Source organism: Ornithorhynchus anatinus, chromosome 4 (genome assembly GCF_004115215.2).
Source record: "Ornithorhynchus anatinus isolate Pmale09 chromosome 4, mOrnAna1.pri.v4, whole genome shotgun sequence".
Taxonomy (NCBI): domain Eukaryota; kingdom Metazoa; phylum Chordata; class Mammalia; order Monotremata; family Ornithorhynchidae; genus Ornithorhynchus; species Ornithorhynchus anatinus.
In genome coordinates, this window is record NC_041731.1 from 88,905,709 (window position 1) to 88,923,230 (window position 17,522).

The following is a 17,522-nucleotide window of genomic DNA, read 5'->3' on the forward strand; positions in this document are numbered from 1 at the left end:
CCCACGCTTGCCCCCATCTTGTCTAACTGTTCAATGAGGGATAAAAAACTGACTTAAATCAGCTATCGAAAGATGTTAAAGTTCATTAAAATATTCAACTTTATTAACAATATTTACAACTTTTTCCATATCTTTGTCGACCAAGGTGAATAGTTAAAAAAGCATTAAGCAGTAACCACAGACAAGATGAAACCATTTTAAAACTATACAATACTTTATACACAATTTATACAAAGTAACACTTTTTTAAATAATATAACTGGACACAAAAATATACACTTTAGAGAAATTCACATCAGTAATTTGTATAAAGCTCTCTTCTAGGGTCCTGAAAATTTAGGACAAACATTAGCTCTAAGTGTTACTAGGACAGTCCTGAAAGGCATATCTATATATCTCTATATAGCTGCATAGATATATACAGAGATATATATATATATTTTATATATAGTTTTTATGAATATATGTATCTAGCAAATTGACATTTTCAAGGCTATCAGCTTATGGTATATTTTTCAGTTAATGTATTCAAGTGTTGAGGTCTATGATTAAGCAAATATCAAAATAATAGTGGTATTATAAGAAGCTACTTTTGGAAAGCAGAGTTTGAGCCAACATTTTAAAATTTTTGAGGCTCTGAACACCTACCCTTTTAAATTCTACTGTTGCTAGGCTGTGCCCAAACTGACCAGAGTAATAGACATCTTTAAAAGCAAACAAACAAACTCCCAAAACTTCACTGCTAGCTTTGCACGGCTCAAAACATGATTTTTAGTAGTACAAATTTTTCAAAACCAAGAGTGCTTTTTAAAAATGCAAACAAATTGACCTTCTCCTTACTGAAGTGCATCTGCATTAAGGCTTTGAATCAATTTTTACAGCATTAAAATGACGGGGTCCTAAACTGTCTCTCAGACTCCACATAAATAGAAATAAAGCTCAACACCTTAAAGGGAATGGTTTAGGGGGCATAGGGAACACCCTCGATATATTTTTTTTCCCAGAACTAAGCTTTAAAAAAGTAACAGTTTAGTGGCAAGAACAACGCTAAACAGGTTTCTTTATGAAAAACAAATAATAATAATAAAAAAACCTTCCACTCTAACGTCTTTGGAGAAAGTTCCTCGTGTGGTTTCTTCATATTTCATGCAGGTACATTTCTTAAGGCAATCTTAAGAAATCAGATTTTGGATGGAAATGGAAGGTGCATCCCAAACTGCAGGAGTGAAACCAAGACCTAAGAGCCGATATAAAAGTCTCGCCGGCCCTTATGGTCATACATTTGTATCCTGAAGTAGAGGTTCTTTGGCCTCACCTGGGGCCTGGGGGCTGTGGGGGTGGCCGTGACTGCCGCCACAATGCTTTTTCCAATTACCGGACCGCACATTTAAATTGGTGTGTTCTGGAATAAACAAGGCAACGAGCAGAGCCAGAAGCACAGAGCAGGCTCCGAAGAGGAACGGGGGACCGGGAATGATGGAATTCTGTAAAGAAAGCACACAGTCAGGATTCTGCAGCGGAAGACTGACGAGAGGGCTTCACACAAAAAGTGAAAACGGATTCTATTTGACAGAATAGTTAATTACATTCCTCTTGGGAAAGCAGGACTTCTGAGTATTTGAATCCACCAGGGGTGGGGATTAGGTCTTGGCTTCTGCAAGTGATTAAAGTCTGCTGTGGAAGAAATGCAGGTGCTCTCTTTGAGGGACTGACTTACCTATGAGGTTGCGAAGCATAACTGTTCGTGTGCATCTGGAAATTAATTTAGAATTCCACCCTAAGAGATGGGCAAATCTAATCATTCTTCCCTCTCAGATCAACCCGCTGGAAACAGGGAGGCCTGGTTACAGCACTTGGTTCGTTGGTTCTAAAAGTCCAGTTTGAACTATTGAACTTGAAACCTCTGGCTCTAGAAAGTCAGTCTCAGCAGTAAGCCACAGAATAGTTACCTAGAGCATACCTAGCTGAGGGTGCTGTTCAATCTGTGGTATTTGCGTGTTTACTACACGCAGAGTACTGTACTAAGCACTTGGGAGAGAGCGATCAATGGTACTTAAGTGATTCCTGCTTGGAAAACACTGTAGCGAGTACTTGGTAGAGTACAATAAAACAGGTGGAAGACATTTCCTGCCCACAAGCTTACCGTGTAGTGCGGGAGACGTATATTAAAACCGATTTCAGTTACACACACAGGTACTGTGGGGGTGAAGGTAAAGTTAATATCAAGTGGTTTAAGAGGTGCGGCGGGAGAGCGAGTAGGGGAAATGAGGGCTTAGTTGGGGAAGGTCTCTGAGAGGAGATGGGATTTCTCAAGGTGGGGAGAGTGGTGGTCTATTAGATGTGGAGGGAGCTCTAGGCCAGAGGAAGGAGATGGGAAAAGGGTTGGCAGTGCAACTGAGGTACAGTAAGTTAGACCGCAAAGTGTACGGGTTGGGTTGTAGTAGGAAATCAGCAAGGGGAGGAAGGAGTGGTGAGCTGCCCGAGGGCTTTAAGGCTGACAGTAAGCAGTTGCTATTTAATGTGGAAGTGGAGGGGAAGCCACTGGAGGTTCTCAAAGTGGGAAAGTGGAGGCTGGGCTTTTTTTTTTTTTTTTAGAAAAATGATCTGGGCAGCAGAGTAAAGTATGGACTGAAGTGGGGAGAGAGAGGAGGGCAGGGAGATCAGCGAGGAGGCTGATGCTGTAGCCGAGGTGGGTTATAAGTGATTGCATCAGCAGTAGTAGCAGCTTAGAGAAGGGCAGGTTTTAACAATGTTGTGAACAGGATCTGGTGACAGATCGAATATGTGGGTGGAATGAGAGAGATGAGTCCAGGTGAATTCCCTCTAGAATGGAAGCTCTCTCTGGGCAGGGAATGGGTCTACTACGATCAAAAAGAACAGTGAAGCCTGAAAATTACAAAGAAAGATGGCAGGAGAAGAATAAAAATGAAGGTGGAAAAATGACAGGATCAAGAGAGAGTACAGATGATACTGGGTTTTATACAAGTGAAAAAGTTGGGGAAGAGTTACGATTTCATTTTCTAGGTGAGTTGAAAGAACATTCTGCAATGGAGACATCTACGCCCAAAGGGCTTTCCCCATCCCGCCCAGCTCAGTTGAGCGGACGGACTGCTTTCCAACTGAACCAGAAATGAGGAGGTGATACCTGCTGGGAGTGGTGATGAGGACTCGGATTGGCCCCTAAATCTGGTTCTGTTATTGGGAGTTCATTCAGTTCCACGTGAAATATGTAGAATATAAAGCCATACAGAGCTGGTCCTAACCCATTGCACAATCCTCGAATTCCAGTTATCATTCCTTGAACAACACCTAATTAGGGAAGAATTGATGATACTATTAGTAACAAACTACAATATAACGTCCTTACCACAACACTTTATAATTACACTGGAAACTAAAATTGGTATCATTACAAAAACATTAATTTTTGACTTTTTTGCAGGTTAATCCTCTAATCATATAGCTGGTCATTATTCTATTACTACTACAAGTTATCAAGTCCTTAGAGTGCTGAAGTAATTACAAGAGAAGGCAATGAAGTCTTGGATCCTGGCCCTCGGGAGGTTCCTAGGTGCCTGGTTGTGTGTGGGGGGTGGAGACGGGGACAGGGTTCAGAACCGTTACCCCCAACTCCAAGGAACTGTCTCAGTCTGGGTTTGTAGGAAGATGCCTTGTTGGGATTGGGCGTTTAGCAAGATCGAGCTGGAAGCTGAGCCTTGTGGCCACAAGGTCCTGGCCGTTTGCCCTGATCCATTCATTAGCAGGGCTTCTTCTAGGACCTTGCAGACCTGAGTGAGTTTAGATTCTGCTTCGGTTAATTTTAAACCCAGACAGACTTCACACATATTTAAGAATCAAATCCTCTTCCCCTTCAGGTTGCTGAAATCACATGTTAAGATTTCAGTTGAGAGATCCTAATAAAGGACTTTTATTTTGTCCAGCAGAAATGGAGCTACGGGTATTTCTTTCATTTGGGGAAATGAAGAGGTTCGACGGTCACCATACTAAAAAGCTGATCTTTTAATCAAATCTTCTCTACTAGTTTCTATGTAAATCAGCAATCCTCCATCTCTAACTTACCCTGTTGGTCAGGATCGGCTGTCCGTGAGACCAGGGCGCTGACAGCTGGGAAGGTGATACTAGACATGGCTGCTACAGCCCCCGCAGCCCACATCATCCTGCAACCAGAAGTAAGAGAAAATTAGATTAAAACCACCAGCCAGCCTCCAGGCTTCTAACAGGGTTTATAGATGGCTTCTAAACTGTTTAAACTTACAAATAGGATGCTCTGTTTGAGAGACCATATCTCAGTATTCGGTATAGTATAGCTCTCATTCAGTGTGATTTAGATTTTCCTTTGGTTATTTTACACCCAGAATTCACACATGATTAAGACTCAAATCTTCTCCCCCTTCAGGTTGTTGAAATCACGTATTAAGATTTCAGTTAAGATAGATCCTAATAAAGGACTTTCATTTTGTCCAGCAGAAATGGAGTTAAAGGTATGCAGCTCCCCCACCCAGAGACTGAGGAAGGGGGAGGGGGTGTGAATTCTACCAGTGACTTGCAGGTGTGGCTAAAAGACTATGCAAACACAAAGACTGAAGAGACCAATTTGAGCTGATCCATTAAGAAGCTATACTGAATGGCTAAGTGGCTGGGCTACTTGTCCCTAGCACAAGGAACCGGCTTTGATGTTGAGAAGACACTGGAAGAGCGGTTTAGTAAAATGCTGAATCCCGAAAGAATCTCCAAACTCTAGATGTTCAAGTGTTCAGCAAATTAAAAAAATGCAAGCTTTGCCCAGATGCACTTAAGTAGCTGTGCAGTTCTCTGTGTCCCCCTAATAAGTTGGGCATAATGGCTTTGAAGGGGGGTGGGGGGCACATCTCAAAATCAGTGTCAAGACCACCTCACTGCAAGTTCCTGAGCCTGCCTGGCATGAGAAGCTAGGACATGGGCACTAAAACACAGCATTTCTCCCCAGTGCCTGGTTTGCCACCAGTAGGAAATCTGGTAACCCCACGATTCCTTTTTTTAAACCAAAGGGAAAAAACAGTTGATCAGTCCAACTAATTTTTAGATCTTGCGGCTACAGAGCTTTAGGATCCTGTGACAGGTTTTTTTTTTGGGGGGGGGGGGGGCGGTTTGAGAGAGAACCTACTGCCTAGATCTACTAATTATGGGCCAGAAGCATAATGACCAATAGTTCCAAAGCTCAACCCAAAGAAAACTTGTTTCATGGAGAAAACATCGGGCCTCATGCCATCAAACTGGACAGCAAAGGCTGGAAAAATCAGACCAAGTGAAGATTAGCACTTCCACCGGAGACACGCTTATGAGAATGTAGCCCAAATATTCCTGGGAGGTTTGCCGTCCTACATAACATTAAAAGCATTAAACATAATTGAATTTACAGAAATATTATAATGCAAAATACTTACCAAGGTTCTGAGCCAAAGCCATACCATGCCAGCTGCAATATTTGAAATCCAAGACCCAGTAGAATTGTGTTCTTATTTCCAATTGACCTCATAAGTAAACTCAAGACAATAGTCTAGGAAAAGGAGGAAAACATGTTTCAAAACAAACACTGAAGAAAAGAAATGCTTAAGGGTTTATTTCTCCCACTCTATTTCCTAACTTTGTTTCCCTCTTTTGGCCACCTCAGTTCTTGCAAATGAGGATCTGTCCTGAAGGCTTGTGTACAGAACTCGGGGGAGGTGGGAGGAGGTTCGGGTGTTCGCTTTGGGCAAATCTTCCATTGGAACATTGAATTTTCCAATCCAGTCATACAGTGAAATTGTTAACATATTACTCCTCCCTGAATAAGAAGCTAAAATTTATTTGGGGACAGGGATAAAAGGCTCAAACACACCAGTTAACAATACCATAAATCGGAATTGCTCTGCCTAGGGTAAGACAGGCATCAAAAAAAAAAAAAAAATGGCCTATATTTCACCAAACCACTTGCCTCCAGCCAGGTGCTCTGTGCCTCTGTCTGTTTAGCTTAACTGAATGTTGGGTTTGTTAGATACCTTCTCTTGTTACCTTGACCAGCAGCTAGTTTCTGCTAATTACCTGGAGGACTAAAGGGATGTTTGCTAACCTTGATCTTTCACTGTCACTCTGCACAAAATAATAGCTCAATAAGTACCACTGATGAAGAGATGAGTACATCTGCTGTCTCATGGAGCAGAATGGTTCTAGTTTTTATGTGAAATTAATGGCTGGTTTTAGAATATGTTCTCTAAGATACATAGAATACATTGCCATTCTATAAATCTAAACAGTAGACTAATAGAAAAGTCTCAGCAGCATAAAAATACATTTGTAAAGGTTCTCACTTCCCATTTTCAAAGCAAAAGGAAACTCAGTTGTGACAGGCAGAAAATTCAAATAATGAATGCTGATAACGTAATAATAGCAATCATGGTATTTGTTAATCACTGTGTCAGACACTGTTCTAAGCACTAAAATAGATACAAATTAATCAGGTCAGACACAGCCCCTACCCAACATGGGGCTTACAGTTTAAATAGGAGGAAGAACAGTATTGGCTGAGTGGAAGGAGCACAGGCCTGGGAATCATTGGTCCTGAGTGCTTGTATCTATCCCAGTGCTTAGTACAGTGCCTGGCACATAGAAAATGCTTAATACCATTAAAAAAAAACATGAAAAAACCCAAAACAAAACACAGGTATTGGCCGCAGTCAGTACTTTAACCTATTTCAGCCTCAACAGAGATAGACCGGCCTACGCAGAGTCAACAAATCAAATTACCTATGGCTCTGCAGGCCAGCAGCAGAGAGGGGACTAGAACCCTGGTCTTCTGATTCCCAGGCCCGTGTTCTTTCCTCTAAGCCTTGTTGCCTTCCTACTCCAACAAAAGAGTCGTGGGAAACTGGCTAAAGGTAATTATTTTAAGAATAGCTAGACATATTTCTCAAGACAACCAGGCTCACTGACCTCCTTTGGAACAATCAGCAGAGGTCAGGGACTCATTCGGTAACCTCTTAAGGAAATCACCCTGATGGCCTAAGATTTAAAAATTTGTCAAGGTGAGAGGTAAATGATTTTACATGCGATGGCAGCTGCTTGATTGAGGAATGTAATCAAAGGAAGGTTCTGGAATAAAAACAAGCCACTAACAGAGAAGGTGCATGGTCTAATAGATAAAGCAAGGGGCTGGGAATCAGAAGAACTTGGATTCTAATTCCCGCTCTGCCTCTTGTCTGTGTGACCTTGGACAAGTCACTTAACTTCGTTGTGCCTCATTTACCTCACTGTACAGTAGACATTAGACTATGAGCCCCAAGTAGGATACGCACTGTGTCCAACTTGATTAGCTTGTTTCTACCCCAGTGCTTAGTACAGTGCCTGACAAATAGCACTTAAAAAATACCTTTAAAAAAACACAGAGAGAACTGGACTAGAGTAAGAGCTCTCTGATACAAACTAAACTCAGAAGGATGAGAATTGACCCGGGGGGGGGGGGGGGGGGGGGGGCGGGGCACATTACCCCTAGAATGCAAGTCTACAGGTGGTATGTGTCCTCACAAAGCTGCACTCTTTCAGATGGAGCTCATTTCCACAGGGAAAAAAAAAATCACTCACAAATCCAAGGGCATTTTGCAATCACTGAAGATAAACCTGTCTGGCCTTGCATTCCTTTAAAGGAACAAGGCTTTTTAAAGAGAAAATAAAGGCCTAAAAAGAAATGTGTCCAAATAAAGACCTTGCAGTGCTTTATATACATTATTTCCATTTGGTAAATATCAGCAAACAGGGGGTGGGGTTGATGAGTGAATTTTCCTAAGATCACTTAGTGGGATGAGTCACTGCTGTAGCTGGAAATAAAATATCCAGTCTCCTCTAGATATATCCAAGTAGCATTTGATTTAGTGATTCCAAGTGAATTCTCTGGCCTACCCTACAGGTCAAATACCCGTTTTCCAGAAATCCCCCATGATTACAGTAGTTGCATCTATCTTATTTACTTGGGGAAACAGGTTCAGCAAGGGAGAGGGGTGCTATTTTTAGTTCGGTTAACTACCTTCTTTAGATTTAGTTCTACTCTGCTTGATGCAAAATGTTTATATTTTTGGGGGAGGTGCAGCAATGTCTAGTGGAAAGACGACGGGCCTGGGCTCCAGAAGGCTTGGGTTCTAATCCCTGTTCCACCATGTGCCTGCTGTGAGATCTTGGAGAAGTCACTTAGCTTCTCTGTGCCCAGTTCCCTCATCTGTAAAATGGGGATTCAGCACCTGTTCCCCAACTACTTAGACTGTGATCCCCATGTGGGACAGGGACTGTATGTGACCTGATTATCTTCTTTCTTTCCTGTATGCCCGGCACCTAGCAAACACTTACCAAATACATCTCCTACTGGATATCCGCCCGCCACCTAAAATTCAACATGTCCAAGACTGAGCTCCTTATCTACCCTCCCAAACCCTGTCTTCTCCCTGACTTTCCTGTCACTGTGGACGGCACTACTCCTTCCCTTCTCACAAGCCCGCAACCTTGGTGTCATTTTTGTACATATTTATTATTCTATTTATATTAGTCATGATGTATATATATCTGTAATTCTATTTATTTATATTGACGCTATTGATGCCTACTTGTTTTGTTTTGTTGTCAATCTCCCCCTTCTAGACTGTGAGCCCATTATTGGGTAGGGATTGTCTCTATCTGTTGTCGAATTGTATTTTCCAAGCACTTAGTACAGCGCTCTGCACAGGGCTCAATAAAACGATTTAATGAATGAATGAATAAATGAAATACCATAATTTATCATCATTAGGTGTTTGGATCTAAATATCCCAATGCATGGGATTTTCCTTCAACTATTCCTGAATAAATTATTTTCAGAAATCCCTCAGGATTCAGCCTAATCCTATGTCCTTAGCATCATGACTCCCTTCTGCCAGGATAAGAGTCTATCATCTTAATCCATAACAGCTTTCTAGTAGGAAAAAGGCCCCCGGTTTGGCCTTGGGAGGTAGATCAGACTTCTGAAATAACTGCTAGTGCCGCTTTAAGAAACACGTCCCAGAGCACTGAGAGTTTTTCTTCCCCGGAGGGGTGGAACGGTGAACAGGTTAGGGCAGAAATAACTTCAGGAAGATTCCATTTTTGAAGAGGGCACGGGCCCAGAAGCTACCCCCCTCCTCCCTGACCGAGCAAATATCCTCTTAGGGACAGAGCCTCTCTTAAAACGTTTCCTCGCACAGTGCTTGGGGCTGCAAATCCTCAGAAACAAGGGTGACTCGAGTGCTCTCCCCTCCTTCCCATTTCAGTCCAAATGCAGAGGCCACCCTCCCCTCATCTTGTAATACCCCAATTAGCCATCTGAAGGCATGAATCCCCAAATCTTTCTTAGCTGACTGCAAAACCAAATTAGTTTTCTTACCAGAGTTTCTTATTACATTTTATACAGAGTAATAATTATAATGATGGCATTTGTTAAGCGCTTACTATGTGCCAAACACTGTCAAGGCAAATAATCCTGTTAACAGTACAATTTAAGAGTCGTCTATGCTGGGAGAAATGAACATGTCTACCAACTCTACTGTATTGTACTTTCCCAAGCGCTTGGTATCATGTTCCACACACAGCAAGAGCTCAATAAATACCACTGATTGACTGCTTCATCTCATGTGGATCTCATTTATTATCTTCATCTCAGAAATGAGCAGGGGTTTGTTTGCCTGTGGGTTGTCTTCTCACAACCGTAGTGATCACTGACCACCATTAAGGTCCCTTAACCTTACCACATTAGCTCAGCCCTAAACCAGCTGTGGAGGAGCAGGGGGTGAGATGTTGGGGCAAGTACATAACTAGCATGGTGAAGGAGAGAAGCAAACAGGCAACCAAAGTCCCTGAGAGTCACGGAGATTTGTTAAAATTATCTTCCAGCCTAACAGGCACATGTAATCTGTTCAGTATTATATTAAACAGGGAGATAGCATCTCTGCTAACCAGACCTCCCATTTAGAAAGCCTCTCGGATGTAAACAACAACGCAATAAAATAATCAGAAGGGAAATAGCCAAATGTTTTCAAGAGTCAACCTTTCTATGGCTCAAGTTATAGTTCATATCCTGTAGGCTCTCTATATAATCAACTCCTTTAATACATAATGAAATTTAATATCATTTTAACTCAGGATAACTGTGGATATTAATATTTACTTTACCATCAGATGGCAACGCATTACTATTAAATTAAATCACTCGACACCCAGGAGAGGAGAGGGGAAGATGAGCTTTTTTTCCCCATAAGAAAAGGAATGACGTCTTTTTGCTTTTCCTCAGTTGCTTCATTCTTCTTTTGGGTTTGCTGGTAAAGCACCCCAGCGAAAAGTGGTTTCAAAATATCCATTCAGGAAATTTTTAGTTCTAACAGCTACTGCTGAAAAAGTTCATGGGTACCTACAGTTTAAAAGGAGCATTTAAAATGCTGATAAAATGACTAAAGGGGAGGAGTAGCTAGTTTCCCTATAAGGATAAATAGAAAGGATTATGACTTCAGACAAAGGCGGAGTGATTGGAGGAGTGGTGTGGGCAGAGGTAACCTGGAATTGTTATTCCCCACATGCCCGAACATCAGGACTGGGAACACCCTGAGACTCGAAGGGGCCGGTTCAAAGCAAACAAAATGAAAAATACTTTTTATAAGGAAATACATAAAATAATACAAATACTTTAAATTAGTTACCATACGAAATAGCGGAAGCAAAAAACATCAATAGCTCCAAGAAGGCTTGGAAAAATCACAAGATATATAGTTAGGGATAGTTGGAAAGTTTGAGGGAAAAGTTAAGGATTCGAGATGGACCAAAAAGAACCCAGGTAGATTCTTGATTATTAGAAGGAAAAATTGGAGCAGTGAGATGGACTCCCATACATCTCAAAGAGGACAGCCATCACACTGCTCCTCTAGGCAGAGTTGGTGCTATTTTTTAAATGGTATTTGTTAAACACTTAGAATGTATCAAGCACTCTACTAAGTACCATTGCTGAGACACAGAATAATGTTGACATACCTGTGCAATGATGGAGAGGATACCAAGAACTGCTATAAATGCTGCAACGCTTTCAGGTGAAAATTCCATTATCTAGATTGAAGAAAAGTTAGATTAATAGTGAATACCCGGAAGCGCTAATTTAATTAAAGGAGCCAAAGAGATATCAAATGCAGCTTAAATTCCACTTCATCAGTAGCTCAAGAAATAGAAGCACCTGTCTTTAGTGACAACCAAGTGCTAGTTTGTGTATAGAAAGTGGTAACCTCCCCCAACTCTCCAATCCAGATCCTCAGTTTCACAAATAAGAAATGGAAGCTATGAAAAAGAGGTGGAGAACAATCAAAATTTCCAAGGGCCGGGCTTTTCAGCCTTTTATAAAAACAGTGCCCTTTGGTTTTAAGATTTCCTTGGCTATACCCCATCCCCTCACCCAAATGCCCCACCCACTCTTTTCTCTCCAACATACCTGGATGGCAGCAGTCCAACAGGCATTAAAGGAACACAATTTCAGCAACTCCAAGTAGTTCTCATTATCTCCCCCCATTGTTTACTGTAATGGCTGTACCCAGAACAGAGTGCTTTGACCCTCTGATCTGGGTAGCACCTCTACACCCAATAAACGCTGGAACAACTAGATATTTCTGCATCCGGATCAAACATCTTTGGGCAACCACAGAACGGTTACCGACTACCCCCTGCAACTCAACAGGGAGGGTGGCTGAGAATGGGGGGCACTGAGAGAGGAAGGGGAGAAGGTGGAGCTTCGGGGCTTTCTCCTCTCCACTTCATTCCTTTACTCCCAGGGGCAGCGAAAATAATGTCTGGACCGGGTTGGGATGCAGAGAGGTCCACTGGACACTGGAACCCAGCGGAGCTAACAGCAACCTCAGAGTCATTCCCAGAGCTCTTGCTGGGCTCCCTGGCCAAGCCAAGAAGGAAAAGAGCTTCTACCTCATGGAGACAACAGAAAACCTATGCTTGCCGCCGGGGACCTGGTGGATGCAGCTAAAGAAGATGGAGCTGGCACCTTGACAACTCCAGTTCTGGTCCCTTTCTGGTTCAAACTAATGGAGTGGGTTAACCACTGCTTATCTGCCCCAAATCATCTATGGGACTCCCCCCCAACCCGGACCCCTCTATCCCAATGCTGATTCCATAGGAATGGCACCCTCCTTCACTCACATGGAGCTGGGGTTCCCTCTACCTTTCCTCTAAACCTGACCCTGCTTTTGAGCCCCTTTCTTGTCTAAAGTCCTCCCTTCAGAGGACTCAGGCATCTCACTTGTGGTCATTTCCAAAGAACACCACCTCTGATTTTACAGCCAGATGGTTGTTACCTGTCTGAGGTATAGGAAGAAGCTGGAATATTGGCCTGCCTCCGGAAGGTAAGAAAGAAACACGGTAATGCAGATTAGCAGCACTATGGAATCTTGTCCCACTTTCTTTAAGGACTGCAAGAAAACGAAACAGCAGTTAAGAACAGTTATGCTAGCTGACTCCAGACTGGCAGTTTCAGCAAACTTGTTCTCACTTGATTACTCATTAACTCGATTTTCTAAAACAACCATCTCAGGTGGGCTGAACCCAGCAGAAAAGTACATACTCTCTGCTTCAACAGAGGGAAATTTCAACTCCCTAGCTTGTACCCAAGTAAACGTTAAATAGTGCCCGTGCTTTAGTTAGATATTCATTTCCCCAGCCCCCACCCCTCTTCTCCCAGCCTGGAAAAAACACAATTATAAATAACTTACTGCGAAGGGGTCAGCTTGTTCCCAGGAAATAGGTGCACCCCAGGATGCTGGCCTCATCTTCTCAGGCAATGACTCGGGCACAGCGACAAGGATAAAACAGATATCCAACAGAGCTATTGCTGTGGCTAACACCACTACCAAGCTGTCCCCATACACTCGCCCAAGGTAGGCGCCGATTGCAGGGCTCGTTACTAAGCTGGCGGCAAATGTCGCTGAAACCTAGAAAAGGCAAAGAGGGGGTCTGAAACAAATGGAGAATTCCCACACTGCACCACTCCTTTTAGACTCCTGTCTATCCCTTTCTGCAAGAGTTTTCATCCCTCCTCAACTGTGCCTGAACATAGTTATCTAGGGCCAAGGGGTCATTTGCTACAGTAAGAGCTCAATAAACATGACTGAATGAATGAATTTACATCACTATATAGAGAAGAGACACCTAGAAATTCTTAACAGATTTACAGACATGAGTTGCCAAGGAATCCAAATTTTCTAGCACTTTATACCAACAGGACAGACCGACCCTAGATTATAAACTCCCTTTTTTATGGCATGTTAAGTGTTTACTATGTTCCATGCACTTTAGATATGAAATAATAGGTTCAAATACAGTCTATGCCTCATGTGGGGCTCGCCTTCCCATTTTACAGATGAGGTAACCAAAGCACAGAGGTGACTTGCCCAAGATCACAAAGCAACAAGTGGCAGAGCCAGGATTGGAACTCAGGTCCCCTGATACCCAGGCCTGTGCTCTTTCCACCTAGGCCATGTTACTTCTCCTCATAGGCCCGGATTGTAGCCACCAACTCTACTGCATTTTATTCTCCCAAGCACTTGGCACAGCAGTTCGTACAGAGTAAGTACCAACTGATCACAACTCCAATGTATTCTCCCAAGTGCTTAGTACAGTGCTTTCTGCATACAGTCAACACTCAATGATTGATCAGCGTAGTAAGTTATTGATAGCCTACAACAGAACTGGTAGACACATTCCCTGTCAACACCAATCTTACAGTCTAGAAGAGGCGGCAGATATTAATATAAATTACAGATAGGTACATAAGTGCTGTGGGGCTGAAGGTGACTATCAAGTGATTAAAGGGGACAGATCCAAGTGCAGAAATGATGAAGGAGGAAGACTGTTTAACTGGTTGCAGTGGTTCATCTGAAGTGAGCACAGTGTTGTATGTGGCCAAAATTAGGTTGGGTACTGTATAAAAAAAAAAATCTTTTCTCCATAACAATAACCAAAGCACCCACTCCATTCTGCAATCCCACACAGCACCGACAACCTAAATTTTACTTCGTCTATGCCACTTCTAGGTTTATATGGACTCCAACTAGGTTGTTAGGCTGATACTGGTATTCATTTGTACTGGCCAATTAATAACTGCATAAGAGTATCGACTAGTTTCTCAAAGGTCACTGAACACAAGCCACAATATTCCAATGGGTGCCTTTACTTGTCAAGCTCCAGAGGCAGTGTTTGAATATAAAGTCTAGATGTGTCAGCTTTATAATGGCAACTCTTAACAGGAATCAATACATAAAAGGGATCTACTAGTCAAGAGTATAACTTCACCAAATCCCATAACAATATAAGCGGCAGTGGGGTCTAATGGAAGGAGCACGGGCCTGAGAGTCAGAGGACCTAGATTCAAGTCCCAGATCCTTTGGCAAGTCATTTAACTTCTCGGTCCCTCAGTTACCTCATCTGAAAAACGGGGATTAAGAGTGTGAGCCCTACATGGGACAGGGCCTGTGTCCAACCCCATTATCTTGTTTCTACCAAGTGCTTAATACAGTGCCTGGAACACACACAAACGTATATATAAATAAAGGAAGAGAGCACCCATTGAGACTCCAAAGAACAGCAAGACTAACAGAAGGATGAACGGCTTCACCTAGCGGGCTGTCGGTAAATGGAACCGAACATAGGAGGTTGACCATATAGAACTTATTGGGTTCAAAAAGGGGTCGGACAAGTTCACTGGTGATAGGTCTACAATGGGAAGACAGAGAGAAAACTCAGGGATGTTAGGAGTTACATCTCTAATCTTGAGATGACCAACTCTCACACCCTTTCTCCAAGCATTCTTTAGGGAGGGCCATCGCTGGAAACAGAATAGGAGGCTGCCTGGATCACTGGTCCAACCAAAACTGCCGTTATAAAGACCTGTCCTTTACTAGACACATTTCCTTTAGCAGAGTCCTCATTCCATTCTAATGACCTATTAAAGCATAAAGATAATGTTTGAGCTAAACCGCAAAGAGCTGGTGATTTCATATCTGACAGGACTGGACTAGAGAGGAAACAACTTTAATTATTGTTCTGAAAGGAATGAAAGTGGCCTGCATCTCCATGGCCATGAGATAGCATGTTCCTTCAATAAACATTTGACTAGCCTACAACTACAGAATTAAGGCATTTTCAAACCCCACTCCCTCCTGCTTAGACTATCACCTTCATCCACGTGGGAAAGAGACTGTGTTCAATCTAATTATCTCATATCCCCCCAGTGTTTAGTATAGTGCTTGGCACACAGTAAGCACTTAATACAGACCATTATCACTATAACCATCAAAATAACTGCTTGGGTGCGCGCACGAGGCATTGAAAGGGTTAGTGTTACAGCCCCAAGTTTTCTTAATGTAAGATTTTGCATTAACTGCACATTATAATTTCTCATAAAGTCCAAGTTTCACTAAGTACATTTAGAGTCAACAAAAATAGGACCTTATAAATAGAAAGACAATCACCTGCAAAACAGAATAGTTTCAAATTGTGGAAAATTAGCTATCTTTCAGGAGTTGGAGCAACTGATGGATTTGAAAAACATACAGGAGTACACACTCACCAGTCCATAAGCCATACTTCTTTCATGCTCTTGAGTTATATCTGCCACATATGCAAATACCACGGAGAAAGTTACAGCGAAAACTCCGGATACAGAGATAACGGCAAAGTACCACCTAGAATGCACAAGATAAAAGAAAAAGGTTAGAGCGATTAAAACGATCTCTGTTCTTAAAAGGTACAGATTAAGAGTAAAAATAACTTGTAAATGGCCGATACCTTAGTAAGGCTGCCCACCTGTCCAAGCAAATAATTCATTTTATGAGACTATAGAAAAGGATCCCCCCCAAAATAAATCCATAATCCAGTGATCCAAATCTGACTATGGGAAATCACCTTGCAGTGATCCTTCTGGAGACTTACCGGGTGTCTACTGAGTTAACAGAGCACTGTATGGGCACTAGAAGGACACACAAAAGATAAGACACAATCCCTGCCCAAGGACCACATAGTCCACTGGTGGACACATGCTGGCATAGCACAACAAGATCAGAATGAAGAACAAAGGAAATCAAAACAGCAAAGTCAGTGGAAACCAAAAGAGGAAAGGTGGCACTACTTTTTGAAAACTAAAGCCCTGGTTAGAATCAGGGTTATGAGAAGGATTATGCTTCAGCACCTGCCATCGTTGGCTTTTCACTGTTTGAGTTTGACCATAAGTGGTTGGTGATAGTTACTACTTGACATCTGACTTTAGAATCTGACGTTTGCTGCCTCGCAAAAATGCCATACGCGAGAAAATTTCCTGTGGAAATCTCAATGTTTACTGCATCTTTTTTTCATGGTATTCCACAGGGCTAAATTTACTTGCCCTTCGAAAAGAGGGACAATCAAACGGAGTAAAGCTAATGATCTCCTACATCTTAAGAAGAACCAAGCACATATAAATTATTCAGTGTTTACAATAAGTTGCTTAAGGCCGCTGGATGCTCTTTTACTACAATCTTTTTGCTGCCATATATTGCATAATTAAACAACTTTGGGTGCACGATTAGAAAGCTGGTAGGATGGTCCTACTCAAACCCTCAGGCTTTCTTTTGAGTTCACTGAACTCAGGACCAATATCAGCAATGGTTGTGTTGGGCTGCCCTTCTGCACTCTCAATCCCTTTCCCCCACATGCCACTCTAATGCTAACCTTCTCTCTGTACCAAAAGAGCACAGGCTTGGGAGTCGGAGTTCTAAACCTGGCTCCCCCATTTGTCAGCTGTGTGACTTTGGGCAAGTCACTTCACTTCTCTGTGTCTCAGTTACCTCATCTGTAAAATGGGGATGACGACTGTGAGCCCTACATGGGACAACCTGATTACCCTGTATCTACTCCAATGCTTAGAACAGTGCTTGGCATGTGGCAAGCACTTAAAAAATATCATTATTATTTTTATCATTATCATCATCTATCTCTCCGCCAATCTCTTGCCCACGTCCTGCCTCTGGCCTGGAGCACCCTCCCTCTTCATTCATTTATTTATTCACATCTACTGAGTGCTTACTGTGTGCAAAGCACTGTACTAAGCACTTGGGAGAGGACGATATGACAATAAACACACTTCCTGCCTCCAACAAGCTCACAGTCTACAGTAGGGGAGACAGACATTAATATAAATAAATTAGATATGTACAAAAGTGCTGTGGGGTTGGGCAAAGGGAAGGACAAAGGGAGCAAATCAGGGCAATGCAGAAGGGAGTGGGAGACAAGGAAGAGAGGGCTCAGTCAGGGAAGGCCTCTTGGAGATGTGCCTTCAATGAGATTTTGAAGGAGGGCAGAGTAACTGTCTGTCAGATTTGAGGAGGGAAGGTGTTCCAGGCCAGAGGTAATATGCGAGCAAGGGGTCAGCAGCAAGATAAATGAGACTGAGGCACAATGAGAAGGCTAGAATTAGA

The 17,522-nt window shown here is 42.5% G+C and overlaps 1 protein-coding gene across 2 annotated transcripts in view; it reads right to left on the reverse strand.

Annotated features, from left to right (window-relative positions):
- MFSD14A (major facilitator superfamily domain containing 14A) overlaps positions 1–17,522 on the reverse strand; it is a 44,667-nt gene that overhangs the window by 960 nt on the left and 26,185 nt on the right. Inside the window, exons 5-12 of one of the 2 annotated variants that reach the window (XM_029062666.1) lie at positions 15,641–15,755; positions 12,786–13,004; positions 12,372–12,485; positions 11,053–11,124; positions 5,445–5,557; positions 4,081–4,178; positions 3,146–3,309; positions 1,316–1,484 (exon numbers count right to left, since the gene is read on the reverse strand). In XM_029062666.1, coding sequence (XP_028918499.1) covers positions 1,316–1,484; positions 3,146–3,309; positions 4,081–4,178; positions 5,445–5,557; positions 11,053–11,124; positions 12,372–12,485; positions 12,786–13,004; positions 15,641–15,755 — 1,064 coding nt within the window. Of the gene's footprint in view, positions 1–75; positions 1,485–3,145; positions 3,310–4,080; positions 4,179–5,444; positions 5,558–11,052; positions 11,125–12,371; positions 12,486–12,785; positions 13,005–15,640; positions 15,756–17,522 lie in introns of those variants that run through there. The other variant, XM_029062667.1, reaches the window with a different exon arrangement.